Source organism: Solea senegalensis, linkage group LG6 (genome assembly GCF_019176455.1).
Source record: "Solea senegalensis isolate Sse05_10M linkage group LG6, IFAPA_SoseM_1, whole genome shotgun sequence".
In the NCBI taxonomy this organism is placed as follows: Eukaryota; Metazoa; Chordata; class Actinopteri; order Pleuronectiformes; family Soleidae; genus Solea; species Solea senegalensis.
The window spans coordinates 7,440,331-7,460,993 of NC_058026.1; the positions used below are offsets into that span (position 1 = coordinate 7,440,331).

Genomic DNA, 20,663 nt, shown 5'->3' on the forward strand with positions numbered 1-20,663 from the left:
ATATGGGCCTCTGCTTCTGTGGCCTTCTGAGCTTCCTCAGCCTTTTATAAAACACTGTCAGAGTGACAAAACAGTGGCCCTTGGGTATTCGGGGGCACAGATGCCCCCTCATCCCAAAGGCAATCTCTCAATATCCTGCGCTGATCCTTTTAGCAACGAGAAAACATCTGGGTCCTTGGACAGGATGAGTCAGAACAGCCGTCTTAGACAGAGTCGTAGCTCATCTCTATAGCTCTGTCTGCCTATAAGCCATAGGCTGTCTGTCAGCTCTGTTTTTATAGGAGCTGATTTAGGGAGGAGCCCTTGAAGAAAACCCCAGGAGCAGACAGGACCAGACCAGCGCTGATGCACCTGCTACTGCTAACTAAGCTGCTGCAAACTGTCGGGGACAAAGTCTCTGCCCGTGACATTTTATAATCAAAGGGTAAAAAAGAGAGGATTCTTTTTTTTAAATGCACCACCATACTCTTTGTTAGACAGACTCTAATGATGTTCCACCTGGCCGCAGAAGCAAATAACAACCCTACACCTCTGAGACGTGGCCCTGATTGAGATGTGAGTAAGAGCGGGTGCAGGAGAGGAGGGGGGAGGCAGACGGGCTCTGCAGACAATTAAAGGCCCAGTGTATAACATTTAGGAAGGTCTATTGGCAGAAATTCAATATACTATCCATACATTTGTTGTTTATAATTGCTTTCAAATAAAAACTGTTTAGCATCCATAGCCTTAAATGCACTTTAGGCAGGGGCCTTGCTTTATGGATTCCGCCATCTTGTTCCTACAGAAGCCCAAACAAACACAGCAGCCACATTCAGGCAGAAGTGTACACTACACTACACAAACGGAGAGTGAGCAGAGGAGTCCTTGATGTGTTGCACTCTGCAGTCCTGCCATTACACACACACTGAACCTTTAAAGCTGCATGTTTCTGTCTTAACTTCTCTACTTTGTTCCTGTCACTTGCTTCATCTTTACTCCCGACATCTATCGTCTTCTCATACCACTACATCTGGCTCAATCTCTTTTTTTCTGTGTTGCTCCTGGCACCCACAATCCTCTCCTCCCCTCATCTTCATCTCTTAGCTGTTACCGCTCTGAAAAGACACACCATCTCTTTCCTGCCTCCATCCTCCCTCCTCCTCCCTCCCTCCCATCCCCTCCCAGCCTTAATTGGGAGTCAGGGAGAGCAGTGGAAATCGCATTAACGCAGGCCCTGCCTGCGTGTGCCATCCATCTTCTTTTTTATTACGCCGCGCCGGGGCTGCCTGGGCGCTGCCGTTCGATTTGTCACCGGCCTCGTTCGCTGATAACAGGCATTTGTCATCGCCTTGCCTCCCTGTTAATGTTATCATCTCCTCCCTGACAGCCGCCCTCCGCCGGGGAGCGCCGGCGACAAAGCACATCCGTCAAGCGAATATTTCCACGGCTAAGGGGACCGCACACTGCAATAAGCCACATTAAAGCACTTATGAAGGGTGCAGAGGCACGCGCACGCGGGGCCCTGCGTGTGCGCCAGCGTGTGTTTGTGTGTGCGCACTGGTGCCAGGGTGGCGCGCGCGCACATACACACGCGCTCAGGAGCGTGTAGTGCGCTTGTCGAGGCGAGGTGGGGGCCGACAGGGAGAGGAAGAGGTAATTTGTTGCAATTAATTACGCGGTGAGTGTGGCTTTGTTGTGTGGGAGAGCATTTTATCTGTTGGAATGCTTCCTCCGCCAGACTGTGATGCTATTTGTTTGATTTATAGCCTCTGCCTGCCCGAGGCGGAGTGAGCCTGCGTGTGTTTTCACATGTGCACACTACTGTGGCATTATCCACAGAAATATACTGTAGTCTCAGTGATAAGGAGCCCTTTGTTGGGGAGTGATGATACATATGAACAGGCACACAGTCACTGTTTGTGGCCCTCCCTGTCTACACATTTGTCATTCACCGGCTTATCGCCAGCACGAAAGGTTGACCCCTCCATCGACCAGTTTGCTCACGTTTACTGCGCCAAACAATCACGACGTGATGTGCTTATGTTTCCAACACTGGCCTGATCAACATTCTTCCTCTGTGGTGTGAGGACAAGCAGAGAAGTGACAACATTTATCCTTTCTGCTTCAGTTGGAGATGGGGGGTTTGCCGGGCTCTTCTGCAGGGGCTGACAGATGCACCAGCCAGCCTAAAGGCACAGCGGCACTTTCCCATCCTTCAACACTTCAACACTGTACGACTCCCAAATTTGCCAGACAACAGTGGCAGAGAAGTGCAGTCAGCTAATATGATGCAAACACTTTACAGTTGGAGTGACGAGGGAAAAATTCAAAGGTGAAATGTGGGAGACTCTCGCTGTGCTCGGTTTGGTACGAGGCACGCCGTTTTCCATGACTATTGGACCACCTGAATGACCGGAGCACAGAATCCGTCTGACACAGTCGCTGAACTAAAATACGACTGAATGGGTTGTGATTCGGCCAATGGAGTGCTGTCGCTAAATATACCAGATTCTGAGGTCTTAGATATTTCCTGGCTAAATATTGGAGATTAACGCATGTTTTCAGGATTTGTATGTCTTTTTAACTGAGATACAGTTCAGGACTGTTCGGTTTCATTTTTGTGTCGGACGTCGCGCTCATGACTATCCCAGTGACAACACTCTCTGACCAATAAGTGGCCATCAGTCTGTTGACGTCACCGAAGCAGGTACCAAAAAAAGCACCAGGTACTGTCCCTGATGGAAAACTCAAGTCGAGCCGGGCACTACTACAACTGTATGGAAAAGTGCTATTAGTCACTTCTAATGCTGTGTACATACAAAGTCAATGCACATACAAAGTCAATGCACATATGCGCTAGTCACATTGGCCAGGCAACAAATCTATCTATCCCACAAACTCTTGCAAAAAATCACGATGACCAGTTGGCATTGAGAAACTATGGTGGCCTTCATACACCAGAAATAATGTTGCTTTTCTTTGTTTGAATGGTAAGCTTCCACTTTAAAAACTCAAAAAACACACGCTCTGGCTGGTTTGTCCATAATGGGCTGCCGTAGAAACATTGTGGCCTTTTGGTGGTTTTTAAGGTTTATTCTAAAAGCTATGAAAACCTTAAAAAAGCAGCTATACACTTAAACAAACGTACTTAACTGAAAGTATATTCAATTTCTGCCAATAAATCGTCTATAATGTTACACCTTAGACAGAATATTGAGAGCAAAAGTGCGAATAATAAGAAGAGAAAAGACTATGTTTAATAAACAATTATATAAATTAGATCAATATAATGGAGAGTTGCTGCTGTGCTCACTGTTTTGTAGTTTCTCACAATAACAGTGTGAAACATTAAGGTTTTTACCCACGGGCTATCAAACGGTCACATCAGGAGGTATCAGCGTCACATCCTTAGAATAAAAAATATTTTATTCATGTTAATAAACGCTTCAGAAAGAGACTTCCTGTATCAGAGCTGCAGAGCATGAGACCACTTGATGACGTTTTACAGAAAAATAATTATGATCACATTGTTATCAAGAGAAGAGCGAAACACTCGATACATTGTTTTGTAAATTTGGTGAATTGTTTTAATTAATAGCTTATATCGACTATGTAATATTACTGAAAGCCTTAGAACAGCTGCTAAACGGACCTCATGGTGAGACCTGTTTCTTTTTTAAGACTGCATATTATTTATCAACCATAATTATCCACATTAATCATTAATAGAGCCATTAGATACGATGTATAAAGCAGTTATAAAGTATTAGACAGCGGCGCCTTTGTGTCAGACTTCAGTTGTAGTTCACGTGGAATAAAAATGTTATTAAATTATTATTTTCATTGTTTTCTGTTGCATTGATGAAGGGGAATGACTTCATTTGTGTATTAGTTTGATGACGAATGACTATTAGTTGTTTTTGGTGAGAGAGGCAATGATGATGGTGCTTTTTCTGCTTCTCCATCTATGGAGACGACATCCAGTTATTGGCATATCCACAGAGAAGTGAATGTAAACATTAAATTGTTGTGGCGGTTTTGTAATTGTTGGTGCTGAAGTGTGTGGGCGTGTAATTACAAGCAGGTCATCGCCTATTACAGCAGAAAAACAGAACAAACCAAAACCCAAAAAAATGATTTTCACGTTTTTTAATAGTCTTAATTTCACATTACACCTCTTATTGTCACCATATATTATACAAAGTGGTTTTGTAAAACAGGGTCGCTTAAAAACACCTGCATAAACTTAACGTAAAGCCAAATTTGATGTGAAATATTGATAAATTATCACAAGCTTTAAACATGTATGCACACGTGCTTGGTCAAGACTACGACAGTAGCCACATTATTTATCGCTCTTATGTAAAAAAAAAGAGAGACAAAACTCACGGAAAGAATAGAAGGCAAGAAAAGAACATTCAACATTTACCTTAGATTGAACCGTGTAAACATGCAACAACAAGAAAGAGAATCAGTTTCTGTACATTTTATTCTCGGGGTGGGTTAAAATATGGATTTGATGATATATTGTTGTCCTTCCTTTTGCAATACGATTATCAGTAATCCAGGGCAAAATGACCCGGCTGAAGAAGAGGGAGTTTACAGCGGGATAATGGCTGTTTCCTGTTTTATTTTGAAATAATTACCATTGCCTCTCGTTTCAGTGTCTGCTTCCTGTAAAGTTTCCCTCCTCTGTGATTAGCTGCCCCGCCCTGATGTGTTTCACCTGTTCATCGTTATCCCTCCACCTGTGTATTTAGCCTGTGTGTTTCCTGTGTCTGCTGACATTATTTAAGATTGCTTACTAGTTGCCTTTTGACCACTTTTGTATCTTTTTGTTGCCTTGTGCTTTTTGTGGAAACCTGTTTTGTTCAAGACCAGTGAAAGCTGATTTTCTCTTCAAACTGAGACTGCCCAGGAACAGATGACAGTGTTACTGTTGGTTTACAATGCAGGACTGCAGGAGATTCTCTGACTGGGAATGTACTGTTAAAAACAGGAATAACTTAAATATCTAAGTCTTAAATGACAAAGATTTCATCTGAAGCAGCAGATCCACTTGTGGCCCCTTTTACCTGGGACACAGTGGTTGAAGAAACCATCATTAACATGTTGGTCCATCTCTTCTTTCCTTCACTCTATCTCGTACTTCTCATCATACTGGGAAAGGGTCCCGTATCCGTTCATCATAGCCATTTTCAAATGACCGTTGGACGTCAACTCCTCCTCAAGTATGTTGTTCCTGGAGGCGAACATTTGACTGATCTCCATAAAGGTTTTGTTCTTGGTCTCGGGAATGATGAAGATGGTGTAGATGGCCACTCCCAAGCAGATCACGCAGAAGATCAGGTAACAGTAAGGGCCTGTAGCGAGCTAAAGAGGAAGCAGATGCAGCACAGCGGTGATTAAAAAGAACACCAACGCTTGATCAAAGTAACAATAAGTAAGAGGGAAAAGTCTAAGGGAAGCGAAATGACAACAAAATAAACCGTCCTGATGTCACCATAGTGAGGCTGTTACTATCAAATGGCCGATGCCAAGATATTAATCTCTAAGTCTATCTCTTCTAAACGAGGATCAAAGTGAGTGTAATCACATTTGACATAATGACAAACCTGAGCCAAACAGTTGTCAATTTCAGTTTTTAAATAGCAAACACCTTATGGTTTAAATTTATTTTTGTCTATAGCTTCACATAAAAACACTATTATTATTTATTATCATTTTGAACAATTTAATTGCACTTTGTACAAAAGCTTTCTTATAGACATTTCTTTGTGGATTCCTCTAGGAGACCGCGTGTAATAAATGAGAGAGATTATGTGTTCTGTCAAGAGCTTTCTTTTTGATACACAGCAAATACTTGCCATTGAGCTGCATCTGTGGTTTCTGGATATGTTCAGCTTTACACGTGATGAGTCCATCATAACAAAACAGTGCTTTGTACCAGGTTCTGGCTCACCTTTTAATTTCCCTAAGACGTATAACCTCTGCATTACCTTTTTAAAAAACATGATCTGTGTTCTCTGTAAAATTATTATTTTATAAAGATCCATGGCCAGAGTTTATGTGGGTTTACATCATCGGACAGACGCTCGATCTGAGGGTCTGTTTGTCTCTGACACTGAGGATAATGAAGGGCAGCAAAGCTGTGGTTTTATTTGGTTATTTTATTGGCGTTTGGAGAGTCACCTCTACTCAGACTGAACAACAAAGCCTGTGTGCACTGTGTATGACACTGCAAGTGGAGCCACCACATGTTAAGTTTGTTAAGAAATTGTAACAAATTCGCCTAAATCCCCAAATCTGCATGTTTTTGGACTGCGGGAGGAAACCAGAGCGATAACTAAGCTAAAGACTGTTTTGCTTGTTAATTTTACTGTCACTAAATATAAGAGGAGAACTGAAGTTTGCTCTGACCTCTAGGAAGGGGAAGACGAAGCCGATGGTGAAGTTGGACAACCAGTTGAGGCATCCAGCCACGGTGTAGGCAGCCGGTCTGTGTGACTGTTTAAACAGCTCGGCCGTGATCAGGAACGGCACGCCAGCTACGCAGAGGTGAGGGGCGGGAAAAAACAACAACTTTTATTATTTATGAGGACACATTGTGACAAAAGAAAACATGATCCTGGTTCACTCTGCATTCAATTCTTCCATTGGTTTGATCTAACGAGACAGCCTATCAAGGCGCTGCAATACAAATCACATTTAATCACTCTGTACAGTTGCATGAATCTATTGGGTGCTGTGAAATTAACTTCAGAGTCTTCATTCATCAATTAGTTTATCAATAATCCCACGCAGGACTATTCTTTGGCAGTCATTCAAACTAAACACAACACAAACGGAAATGATAAACAATCCTCAAGCCCCAGCGCTGTTATATCGCGCTCCTTTTCTCCGTATGCATTTCATTATGTGTTCATTATTATTTAGCAATCAAAGATTGACAAGAGAGGAAGGCGTTTTGTCAAGCTGGCAAAACTCCACCGCCACGAACCACAAGAAGCACAATAGTCGCTCAGACCAGTGCAATTCATTAGTTTGACATTATGTAGGATCCATGAGGTTTTGTCTCAGCCCTAAACACACAATTCTTCATTGTTAGAAGTGAAAGCTGTGAAGGAGAAATATACATTAGTAAAAAGCTGTGATGACGAGCTCTGGAGTGATGCCCTCATTATCTCTGCATGATAATTGCGTGGCGGAAGGTTTAATATCATCAAACCAATAACGAGGCCATAATTTGTCAACATCCGCGCTACGTATGGAGGGGCTTCATTGTGCATGCAAGGTTTCGTGCGAGGCAAATCATATTCATCACGGCTAGCTTATGAACAATGAGCCATTAAAAGTCTAATTGCGGCAAGAGAAACTTGTCCGCGTGCCAAAGTATGGATTTTGCCGCCTTGACGGATGATGTAATATAAACTAGATTTGTTCTAATTCATCATCCTCACAGGTCCAGTCAACATGGCTCCAACATTGTAAACTATCGCCGGTTAATTCACTCCTCCTCAACTTACACACACGTACAAACAGCGGTGGGAATAGATGTAGTGTGGCATTTCCAATGTCCTAATTTACAAGACTAATGAAAAACAATATCTCTTTACAGTGAGGGGGGAGGGGGGGGATTTTAGGTTTGGGTGCCTGCTATTGTGCTGGCATCCAGCAGAGAGCAGTGTGACCTCACACACTGGAATGTTGCTGTCATGGAGATGTGGAAGTGGAAAAGTTTGAATTAGCACTTCATGTTGCTCTTTACGGTTTAAATGTGCATTTTATGCATAGTTTGCAGTGTGTTTTATGTTGCTAAAATAACAATGAACACACTACGACTATTGCTACCACTACTACTACTGAGAGGTTGGATTGAGCAAAGACATGTACCTGGGCCTATGCAGAAGCCGGCGATTATTCCAACAACGCAGCCCACACTGATGTAGCGCATGAACGCCAGCTCCGTCTGTGAGAAGAGAACAACACGGTTAATCATTAATGTTCATTTTATCATTATGGATACATACGTAACGTGAGTGATTAATTAATTAACGGCACGTGGGGCTAATTACACATACAGTAAATATTCTACTCTTACATCCATATCCTTAAAGGCCCAGTGTGTAACATTGAGGAGGGTTTATTTGGCAGAAATGGCTTTACAGACGACCCATAAGTGTGTTTGTATAGGTGCATAATTGCTTTTAAGGGGCTATATGTAAGAAATGTATTATTTCATAAGTCATAAAATGTCCATGATATGTCATCAGAGATTAAGGAAAAATGTTAAATTAAAAACTGATAACAATAACACACAACCGAGTTTTACACTTTAAATATGTGGGTATGTTCTTGAACACAGTGTAATGCTCTCACTTCAAGTGTCAAGAGGTGAAAGCCAGCAATGAAAATAAGACATTTAACTAACTTTCAAACATCTCTGATTCAGGGAAACTAATCTTTAAAGACGATGTAAAAAATGTCACTGAAAATGAACTGAAACACGGACTGAGAGAGAAACCAATGCTGTGCATTACTATTATTCCCTTAAAAAGCATTGAACTGTATGCAAATGAAGGTCATATTTTTGGACATATAGGACGACACTGTACCTGGAAGAGGACAGACACAGTGATCCCTGCACAGCAGATACCCATGAAGAGGAAGCCGCCAATCATCAGAGGTTTCCTGCCCAGACGATCGATCATGAAACACTGAAAGGACAAAGAGTCGTGAGTTCTTTTTTAATCCTCTCAGCATACACATTAGTATCTGTTGTGATCTTGTAAGCCTCATTATAATGATGTTAATGAATGTCCCCGATAATTTCACAAAGTCAAACAAAGAAAAATATCGAGTATTAAGATCTTTTTGAAGTTAGATTAGTATAATCTTTATTTTTTTATTCAGTGTTTATTGATGTAGGGACCAGTGCCAGATACCAAGACGTTAATCCAGGTTCCCACACATTGCTTGACATCAAATTCAAGGACTTTTCAATGACTTTCCAGAATCGATTTCCTCAAATTCAAAGACTGAATTTGCTGACACAGCTTAAGATGGGACGGCAACTTGTAAAACAAGTGCTTGTCCTTGGAATTTGCATTTTCCAGACATAATCACATAATTGTCTCTCTCTCTCTCTCTCTCTCTCTCTCTCTGGTTAACGTTACTCGCTCGTTGTTCCTATGTGGAATCTCACGTCAACAGTGGAGACAGGCATTGGACAGTGTCCACCACAACACTGCTGGTAATAACATCACAACCACTTGTTCTGCGTAAAGTCTTCGTACATCAAGCAATGCAGGACATGAAACAGTAGGTGGCGTCGTAACAAACAAGAGCGACTAACTCATTTAAGTAAATATCAACTTAACTTCTTTCTTCACAAAAACACTTTCAATGACCCATGTCTATGCTTTTTTTTCTCCAAATTCACAAACTTTCAAGGATTTCAAGGACACGTCTGAACCCCTGATTAATAAACTGCTGTCATTGAAAACACCCCTCCCTTCATGAGCCTGAATACAAATACAACACAACAGAAACCACTTATTGTGACGCAAAATTAACAGAAAAATAAGTGATTATTTATGATCATCTGTTTTAAAAAAGCGCCTCTGACACTGTTATCAAATTGTGTTCACCGTTTTCTCTCTTAAACTCAAAAAAATATTAAATTCACAGTGATATAAAAATCAGCCAGCACCTTTTGGAAACTTGGCCAAAGGAATCTTTACCCATATAAGTTTAAAGAATCCTTTATTACAATATATAAAAAAGAGTATTTTTTTTTTCCTTTTCAAGCACAGCGTGAAACACAAGTGTGTGTTTTTTAGTCTGTTTGAAGTGGAGTAATATAATATCATGAACTCACCCCCAGAACTCCAGAGATGACCTCGATGGCACCAGTTCCCACTGTTGTGTACTGAATGTGAGGCTCTGGGATCCCGGCGTTTTTAAATATCTCATTTGTGTAGTACCAGATCTGAAATTGACAATGATCATTTCATTAATGTGACGTGAATGCCTCACACACACACACACACACACACACGCACAAATACACAGATGCTTTGTCTTTCTTCTTCTTCTTCTTTTCTTAAGCAGCTAAAAAAGTCGCACACATGATGATGATCATGAGTGATCATCATCATCAGGCCGACCATCATTCATGCATTTGAGACGGAGCGCTCCATCAGTATGAACTCCTGACAACTTCTCCCCTTGAAATTAATTTGCGTACGCTCATTAATCACACTTTGCTGATGCAACATCCATCATTGATGAGGTGTGGACGAGATCGTGATCGGCGTGGTTAAATGTTGTCTTGTTGATTTAGTGACCGTGTGTGTGTGTGTGTGTGTGTGTGTTACATACACACTGGTCTGTCTTTAAACTGGAAACTTAGAAGAACAATTGGAAAACATCATCAGCTGTGGAGATTATGACTTTTTCTTGAGAGTACGAATTCATACTAATTGGATTATTGCATTGCGTGTATGCAGTACATGGATGCATTAGTTCCTGCTAATCTCATCACGTATGCATATTTAATCATTATATTCCCAATACACAGTCAGAGGGAGGCACCTTAAAGGCATTCTGCTCCTGTTTAAGCCAACTTATCTGCTTCCATCCATCCATGGTGGCAGTAGGATAAACAGAGCAGAAAGATGCTCCTCTCCACAGCAACACAGCTCAACTCTTGAGTTTAGCCACCAGTAAAACTATTTGGTAACTTACGCAGACATCCAAAACAGCTCTAAAGCATTTCCAAAAGGCAAAAAGAACGGTCATACTGCTCAGGCTTCTCCTACATCCGTGGTTATGTATATCTCAGAAGCTAATTATGGTCAGGTGACATCTAAAACGTGCAGGACAGGGGTCCCCAAGGACCAGGATTGGGAACAACTGTTGTTAAATAGTGTTCCTTTAGCTTTACTTGTGTTTTACTTCTATATTCTAATATATACTCTTTTCAAGGGGAAGGAACCATGTATGGCATCTTCATGGACCTTGATTTTCTACATAAAAATAATACATTTTAGATTTCTGTATCCTCCAATTATCGACCAATCCTCCAAATTTCAATGAGTGCCCCTGTAAATGTTAAGTTAGGTCCGATATGGCAGTCTAGCTGCTGGCGCTAAATCAATTTGCTGATTTGCTGAAGAATTATTCAATCAAACTTGCATAAAATGACATACATCTCTTGGAAATTGATGGGTTTTCTATTCAAGGGAATAGTCAGTGTAGAAATAGTCAGAAATGTTGCACATAATCTGCTCTCTGTCACGATCAATACAGCGACTCGGGTCGCGACGTCTTCAGAAAGTTTGGGAAACACCGCTCTATTACACACAGATTTTTCTGGTTCTTCTGCATGAAGCCTTCCAGTGTTTCTGTGTGGAACATCTGCGGCCGTGGTACTCGGCAGGGTGTAACCCTGCTGGGAAATGAAGCTAGCATGTGAGCCAGCATGCCTAGAGCTTCCATCCACATGGAGCAATGAGTACAAAGATGTGTTTGACTTTGTGTTTGAGGGAGTGTGGATGGCCCTCCTTATGTGGAGGAAACACTGAGAGAGAGAGTGAGCACCAGGAGATAATGAGGCGTGGTCCTGTTGCTCCCTGCTTAGTCGCTCAGTGACTGCATGTGGGATTGTAATGTATGAACAGGAAGAGATGCAAATGCATACACAGCTGGGGACTCTGGGAACTCTCACTCTCTTATAATAACTGCACACACACACAAGTTTGTGGAGCTATTCTTCTTCGGACACTGCGCTGCCATTCATTTGGACAGCGTCAACAAAATGTTATTCACCAAAATTTCACCATAATCATCATTAAAAATTAGGTTCCACCTCATCAGGACCGGGTTTTGGTCTCTCTGTGGACAGCTGGCCCTGAAGAGGTAACACACGCCACAACACAAAAGACAACAGGCCCAAAAATGTTTTCTTCCACATACCGCATCGATGCCGGACAGCTGCATGCCGACGTTGACCACAATAATGCTGATGACCTGCCAGCGGACGCAGCGGTCCCTGATCAGGCCCCAGACAGAGACGCTCTGGACGGAGGACAAAGAGCGCTGCTCCTCCTGCATCTCCTCGATTTGCGCCTGGATGTTTCCTTTAGTGCGGTACCACTTTAGGGCTGAGGAAAATAAAAACAAGTGCTTTTCAGAGGTGATGATGAAGATATAAAGGTAACAACAACATGGAACTTCAAGGTCCAACATGTAAGGCATGTAACATTTGCAGTATTTACATGTCCAGGGGCAAAAAGAGGCAAGCTTTGACCAATATTGTCTCTTGTAGAGTTCTCCATGATCGTCTAAAACCAACGATAAAATAAACTTTCTCTGGAAGTCCAATTTAGCTATGGGATGACGCTTCGACCTACTTTCTGCCACGACCGAGCGTCTCATTACTCTCTGTGTCTATGGCTTTGTTGACGTAGGGAGTGTTCAAACGATTCCATCTCCTAAACATCGTAAACGAAACAATTGAATGCAGCATATTTATTTAAAGGGTTTAGTGTTCCCTGTGGGAATCAAAGGCAATGGTCGGATCAGCTCCCAAAACAGAAACCCTGATGGCAACACACAGGAGTGTGACGTCACTTTCAGGCAGTTATTTGTTTTCTCAATATGTCGTGATGAAGAATGTCGCATATTAGATCTTAAGTGGAACAGGAGAAAAAAGCATCGTGACACATTCTTTACTCCATGTAATCAGAGAGAGAGAGAAAGAAGTAGGATCCACTCTCTGACCTGCGATGGCGGCGTGCACATTTCCCTTGTCTATCAACAGGTAGCGTGGACTCTCTGGGAACCATGGCAACAGCATCACCTGGACAGTGGCAGGGAACACCACGAGGGACAGAAGCAGAGGCCAATTCTCTTCCTGTATGGAGAGAAGACAAGACACCTTACTACACCATCAGCTGCTTGAACTGTGCCGTGAGAGGTTCAGGGTCTGAGTAAAATATGTTAACGTCATGGCAGCAAAGAAGTCCTTCCTTGATCAGATGTATTATAGGTGGTTGGATGTCAAGAGCATCACCTGATCAAGTTCAATAACATACAGAATGTGAAGCTCACTTCTGTGAGGAGATTCAAGCTGAGATAGAACGCATCAGAGTTTAAAGTCCTTTGAGCTAAAAATAACTGCCACAGGTCAAAGTACCTTTCCCAGCAGTTCATGGAGCCCCAGGACCTGAGCAATGAAGACCCCGAGACAAATGTGGATGCTGGGAATGAGGCCCAGGAAACCTCGTAGTGTCTTTGGCGCAATCTCACCGAGGTACATTGGCACCACGCTGAGCGAAATACCTGTTGAAAGACACATGCGATAACAATGTTTATTATTATGTTTTACTTGTAATTATTATCAATGTTTTCTAATGGTAACACACTAAAGAGATTGTTGACATATTATCATACTATCAACACTGATTTATGGTTTAATTGGTTTGAGGACGAGCGTGACACACTTGACCTACCTGAGTGTACTCCTGTGATGAAGCGGCCAATGATGACCATGGCAGGTGACCCGCACCCTCTGCTGAAGGCCATCAGAGCTCCGCCTATAAACACCAGCATGCTGGACCTCACCACTGTCCCCCTCCTGTTTGGACACACTCAGCTTTTACTCAACTTTCTTGCAGAGACACAGGGCGACGACATTGACAAACACAGACACACACTGACCTTCCATATCTGGTGACTAGTTTGGCCACCAGCAGAGCCCCCACCATGCCGCCGATGGCAAACACCGACACAGTGAGGGAGTACAGGATGGTGATGAACTTCTCATCTGGAGTCCAGTGGTAGGATTCTGTAATCGACTCATTGTAGAATGCTTTGATGTACTGTTGGAAGACACAATAAAGGATTTAAATGCATTTTAAAGATTGTCCAAGTATATTACACAGAGAAATTAAACTGCAGTGGGGAAAGCGGTGCAGAGTCATTGTCATGCATCTTATTCATGTTGTTTATTTATTTATATATTTTTAATAGACATGAACTTCAATCAGGGGCCACACGGTTGGTGTAGTGGTTAGCACTTGCATTGTGTGTGTGTGTGTGTGTGTTTTCTCCGGGTTCTCCTCCCAAGACGTGCAGATTTGGGGATTAGGTGAATTGGACACTCTTAATTGACCATAGGTGTGAGAGTGAACGGTTGTTTGTCTCTCTACATGTCCAGGGTGTGACCCCACATATCGCTCTATGTCAGCTGAGATTGGCACAGCGCCCCCCGCGACCCTCATGGGGAGTATGAAGCGGTACAAAATGGATGGATGGATGAAGTTCAATTAGAGTCCACTGCGGAAGTCAAACTGATTTGCTGAGAAAGAAAGAGGCCATATATTGGCTCAAATCAAAGAGAGTCAACAACAGTAGCCGGGCCGGCATCAGATTTCATTCAGGTTTATCTGACAGTGAAGACGCCAGTGAAGTGAATCTAATTCATTTGTTTTCTTTCTTTAAAAAAAAAAACCCCGAAAAAGATAATCTAAAGGAATGACTGATTCTGACAGATGAATGATGGAAAAAGAAGAGCAAAGTTTTAATTCATCAATTCCTTAATGAGCTGCATGTACACATTGCTCCATGATATATGAAAAGTGTTATCTTGGAGAGTTTGGTGCTGATGCAACACACAATTATGAAAGGATCAAAGTGTGCTGCTGGACTGAGGGAAACACAGATCCAATATGCAGCAGCGCAGTATTGGCAGGAATATCAATCTTATTAAGTGGATGAGGCATAACTGATCCTCTCACATTATAATAGTAAACAGTAATAATGAATTAATAAATCAATTTTCTGTTTCACTCATTGTTCATTAGCCGTGGAGACACTTAATGTTGGTCACACCTTCCTCATGTGATGATGTGCTATTTTTTGATGTTCAGCTGTTTATGTGTTAAGGTTTAGAGATTCTAGTACCAGATATAAGTGTTTTAATGATGTTGAGAGAAAATCAGTCAGGCTGGTGGATCATTTGCAGGATTTGTCCATTTTTCCATGTGGGAACATGACAAATCAATGCAGTTCTTTACATGGTGAAACACATGACAGTAAGTTTTCATAACATCACATTTATGGGAAATTCACATTCGATGGTCCTGACTCCTCCCACTTCAACCTTTCACATGTCTCAAACTAGACATTCATGGAACGACAGATGCTTTTTTTTGTCGTCAACATCTGTGACTGTGCACAAATATCAACCACTTCAGAATGTATTTGTATTTTTGGCTTTTTTTTCTTAGTTGTATCAGTTTTTTAATCAACATTGAAGAACGTTTGTCAAATATGATCCTGTAAGTGCTTTTGCCCCTTTTTGAAAATAACTTTCAATATCTGGCAGTTATTTACAATTTACTGCTTGTTAAAATACTGTTTTAACAATTCAAAATGATGGAAAACAAAACAACACTGTAGTTGTACACAAGCACAAGATTTTGTGTTGTCTTGATGCTGATTTACTGCGAGTGAAATTACCGTAATAACCACACTGACGAGCAACTTCTCAGCTTTCAGAAACCGTTGGAATTTTGTGTGCAAACGTGTTGTCTGCCATACGCTCGGTGCTAAAGGGTCGAAATGTTAAATGTCAAGGGTGACACACAAAATCAACACATCTGCAAACACTAGTAAATGCTTATACGTGACCTATTACCATCCTCAAAACATCCACATTTCAGCTCCCAGTCCAATCCGATAATCATTTTACTCATCAGCTAATAGCTTTAAACGAGAGACACTAATCTTTCCACGGCTCGTCTATTCATCTATCGAGCTTCGACCAGCTGCAGCAGATGCAGCTATCTCCTAATAACCAGCGTAATACGTGGCACCAGAGCTCCCATGCTCCAGCCATGCATGGCCAAACAGGAATGAGTGCAGAGCTTAGTCACTGCCACTGCAACAAATCCAACATGGGAGGAAGGGAACATAGCACATCATTGGTAAAAACGACAGAACATCAATGACACGGTGAGACACGCAGCAGCTTCTACATCTGATACACGGGGGCCACATGACTCCACATGACTGCGAACAAAGCGTCTGACCTTACTATGATAACTGGGATTTACAAGGATCAAGGAGAGTTGCAGTGGCAGTGGGGGAAAAGTAGCCAACCTTCGTGGGCTGCCGGCGCCTTAACTGCTGCACATTTTAATGCATTTTCCTGCCTTCATTAAATCGTTAATTAACCTTAAATGAAACTCAGTGAGATTAAGAATCTCTTTGCGAGAGTGTCCAACACCTCAACATGTTTACCTGACTGTAAATGTGTTGTGCATTAGATTTTAGATTTAGCGCTTTAGCCAGCACGATGGCGTATAGGGCCAAACTGAAGAATTAAGTCATAATATTATGAGAACAAAGTTGTAATCTTTCAAAGAATGAAGTTGTAATATTATGAGATTAAGATTGTTATGCTAACAAAATCTCAGAGGATCAGCAGCAACCTGTGTCAAGATGAAAATACACGGAGCATTTCAAAGTTACATTTTGACTGTGGCTTCACAAATAAAGAAATACTTTTGTCTCATCAGCACCAGATTATCTTTAGCATCTGCTAAGCGTCTGCATTCTGTTGCTACGTAACAATAATACAATAGATGATGATAAAAAAAGTAATATTCTGACTTTATTCATGTAAAATTCTGACTTTATTCTCATAATATTCCGACTTTATTCTCGCAAAATTCTGACTTTATTCTCATCAAATTCTGACTTTATTCTCGTAAAAAAAAGTTCTCTCTTAAAATGACGACTTCTTCAATATTAAGACTTATTCTCATAAAATTCCAACTTTTATCTCATAAAATTATGACTCTTTTAATATTACGACTTTATTATATATAAAAATGTTTTTCCTCTTCAGTTTCTGTCGTAAACCAGCATGTCTGTAAATAATAATTAACATTTAAAACTTATTTCAGGACAACCTGAATGAATTACGATTGATCGCTTATTAGCGACACGTGTACTTTAACTGTAACATATGAATGTATTGTTTTGATGAAGTGACCATTGTCTTTTATAAGAAAGAGTTTCTCTTTCTTCTGTGTTGCTGCACTTCCACAGCCACAGATAAAATGAATATAATAATAGAGCTAACTGGACTGAATTGAGTAGACGGCTGCTTGGCTGGCAGAGCAGTGCTTATGGGAAGCTCTGTGTCCATTAACATCTAAATTGCAGTTTAAACTTCCCATTTTCCCATTTTCGCCCCACTGTTCATTCAAACTTGGAGAATGGAGAAACTATTTCACTCGAGTTGATGATGATGATGACAGCGAGTTGATTATCGGGACGATGAGATGTGTAATAGTGACACAAACCTGTGCAGGGGAGTTGACCACCGCCAAATTGTAGCCATAGAGCATGGAGCTGCCGAATGAGGACAGGAAAGCCACCGCCAGCAGTGACCTTGTGAGTTGCTGAGGGAAAAGATGAGGAGAAAAACACAGTGTGAGGGAAACATTTGAAGCTACGGGGCGTAACACAAACAATTACGTCACATTGTTTGTGTGCGGCGTCCTTCTCGGACTCTGTCAGGCAAAACTATCAGACCTGACTGAAGGAGCGTATTGTGTGTATACACCGGTGAATAATTTGTGTTTGCAGTCATCTCGCTTTACAGAAATGTCAGCAGACATTCCTTTGACAACAGTTTGACTCAAATGGACATTTGTGTATATATTAACGTTAAAGGTGGGGTGGGAGATCATTTTTTTACTGCATGGCTTAAAATTTGGCACAAAAATGAAAAATGTCAGTAAAAACACCGTCCAATCATAGTGAACGGCCCGAAGACCAGAGTGAACATCTTTGTGATCTTTTGAGAGAATTTGTTGTTTTTCATCATCGGTGTTGAACAAGTATCCGCTCTCCTGCGCTCTGGAGGCGGAGCTTTGGAGGAAGGGGCTTGAACTTTTGAATTGAAAATGCAGCCTGCTTAAACTGTTTTTCCAGTTTTTCCTCCAACCCTATGTCCAAATATAATGTCACTTTTTAGGTCCCTAACAAATCATGTGCGGCATCTTGAGAAAAGTTAGCTTCAGACTAAAGTTTCTACGCGGCACAGGGGTGGCCTACAAATGTTAGAATTCATCACGCGTCCGTTAACCCCCTTTTCCCTAAATCACATGAGCCACACTCTGTGTATTTTCACCAGGAACGGCCTGAAGCTACTCTCATGGCTGCCATCCTAAATTCCAACACACACAGGGCCCATTGGATCACACCCCTCCCCAAGGTAGACAAAGGTAGATGGATGTCCTCACCTCACCCCCACACACACACACACGTGTTTGTACACTAATATTCTGGGTCAAAAGAAACACACTCATGTGAACATGGAGGATGTTGTTAATATAAAGACAGTGAGCAGGAACCCTCTGAACAATGACAGCACAGATGCCTTAAAGAAACCTAATTTCACCCTGATGGAAAGAGTTAGATAATTACACGGGGGGGTAGAAGTAGCTCATACTGTAGCAGACAATGCTGCCCAGTCATCATCAGTTTAAACGTATTATCTGTCGGACGGCAGCACATAGAACATGTGAGACTGCAGCACTTTGGTCAACTGTTTTTTAGAAGCTTTATCTTCTCGTTTTGTGAGGTAAATCCTGGCAAAACAACTACATTTCTGATAATAACCAATTCAAACCTTTGGTGACTAAAAGGAAACGAAGAGAACACATTTCACATTTTTCAATAAAAAATAAAACAAAACTTACCCCATTGCCCTTTGCATCACCTTCCACTAACAGCTCCTCCGCCATTTAAAAAAAGAAAATAATTCCTGCTTGTCTGCGATAAGGAACAGCTCATGTGCACAACTTTTTGACAAACTCTCCACTCACTCATCCCACATTTGTAGTCCACAGCCACGCTCTATATCACAGAGGAGGCGTGTCATGCGGGATGGGTGGAATTTGGAAGTCACACTTGGTGGATCGTTTCCCTCCTGCTTGTCATCCATGGTCACATGAGCCAAATCTTACATGCATTATGCACAGCGATGGGTAAATAGACTATGAACTGTGTCCAGGGGGCGTCTCTCCCGGGGTGGTCATACCCTCAGGGTCAAAAGGCTGCGTGAGGTCCAGGAGAACCTTCAAGCTGGAGCAGAGGTGGAAGATCATAACACACACATCACATACAGCATCATCACCTGTGCAGGTTTTCTATGACACAATGAGAATGACAGTGTAAAGTTTACAGAAGAATATTAGGGCCACATGTAGAAGTAAAAATATTATAAAACAGCATGAATTCTGACTTTTTTTTTTACTTTCTTTCAAAAATCTTTTTAGATGTGGCCCTAATACTCTGTATAAAGTAAAACTGATTGCAAATACCGTTTTTACATTTGTATTTGCTTGAAATAACATTTTCCATTTTTGTTTACCCTAATCCTCTTCTGTAATAATAATAGTATTGGTTCCAAATAATTAAAAAACAAACAAACATTTCTATTTGACTCCACCACATGGTGGAGTGAACTGAACTTCCCCTATATCCTAATCTTTCAATACCGTTTAAACTTTAAACACACCAGATCACTCACATCACTATTTGATGCACCATGACAAAAACTTGCCAATTTAAGGGTTAAAAAGTTTAATTTTATAAATTATGACATTGCAAAAATAATAATAATGCATATAAACAAATGTTTCTGCTAATATTTCACATATAGCTGTCTATAAACCAAAAATAACCAAAAAAAAAACAGTTCTCATGAAGTGTATTGAAAATAATTTATTTATTGTGTTTTTTAGACCATAAAATGAAGGTATAAACTTATGAATTTTTAAAGAAATTAAAACAATTAATATTTGATACATATGGAATTAACTGATGTTGGTTTAAGACATTTAAAATAAATGAACTTCATTTTTTATGAACACATTTTGGTGCTCTAGGAGTGATAATGTAACTATTTTGAAGGCTCATCTAAGGGTTCGTACATATGCAAGGCCTGTATGTGGTTGCACTTTAATATATATATTACTGACATACACTGAAGAGGAGTTAAGTAGTTGTTGTCCCACACTTTTAAAAAGAAATTTAGTGGAAATAAAAAAATAATTCTCTTCTCTGTGTTTATTCTCCATGAGAAACCCAGATCATTCTATACAGGTGTATAATGTGAATTCATTCACATAAATGGCCTTTGGTCACAGTGTCTCCTGCTTCACACATGACTTGGAAACTGCGACGCTGTTAGGATTTCATGGTAAAAAAAAAGTTTTTCTACACACGTAGGACAAAAACCCAAGGAATAAACAAATGAATAAATAAGCAGCTGCTTTGGGCCCCCTGATCAGCTGGTGATCAGGGGGCCCCCCCATAGTGTGTGGAGAAAAAAGCATTCCAACATTAAAGAAATGTAGATATCTTTTGATAAATTTAGAGATCTAAATAGTGTTTACCTTAAGTTATTTGCTTTTACTTTGGGGCTGCTCATATAGTGCACGTGTGTACGAATCAAATCAAATTCAGCTTAGGGCCCCATAAAGGCATGAGTACAACAATATATAGAATAAATCTATATTTGCACTGAAAGAAGTTTATCTATGAACCTGCTGCTTGAAGTCCGACACACATGACTCTGCTCTGCTGTACATGTT

General features: G+C 41.1%; 1 protein-coding gene across 1 annotated transcript; it reads right to left on the minus strand.

Annotated features, from left to right (window-relative positions):
* Positions 1-4,113: 4,113 nt before the first annotated feature.
* Positions 4,114-18,860, minus strand: slc2a15b (solute carrier family 2 member 15b). Its single transcript, XM_044029173.1, has 12 exons — positions 18,765-18,860; positions 17,361-17,459; positions 13,705-13,865; positions 13,497-13,621; positions 13,181-13,326; positions 12,766-12,898; positions 11,959-12,146; positions 9,860-9,970; positions 8,595-8,696; positions 7,873-7,948; positions 6,400-6,527; positions 4,114-5,352 (listed from the first exon to the last, which is right to left on the minus strand). Exons 1-12 carry the CDS (start codon positions 18,807-18,809, stop codon positions 5,113-5,115), a joined length of 1,554 nt encoding a protein of 517 aa, XP_043885108.1. The 5' UTR covers positions 18,810-18,860; the 3' UTR covers positions 4,114-5,112.
* Between the last annotated feature and the right edge of the window lie 1,803 nt (positions 18,861-20,663).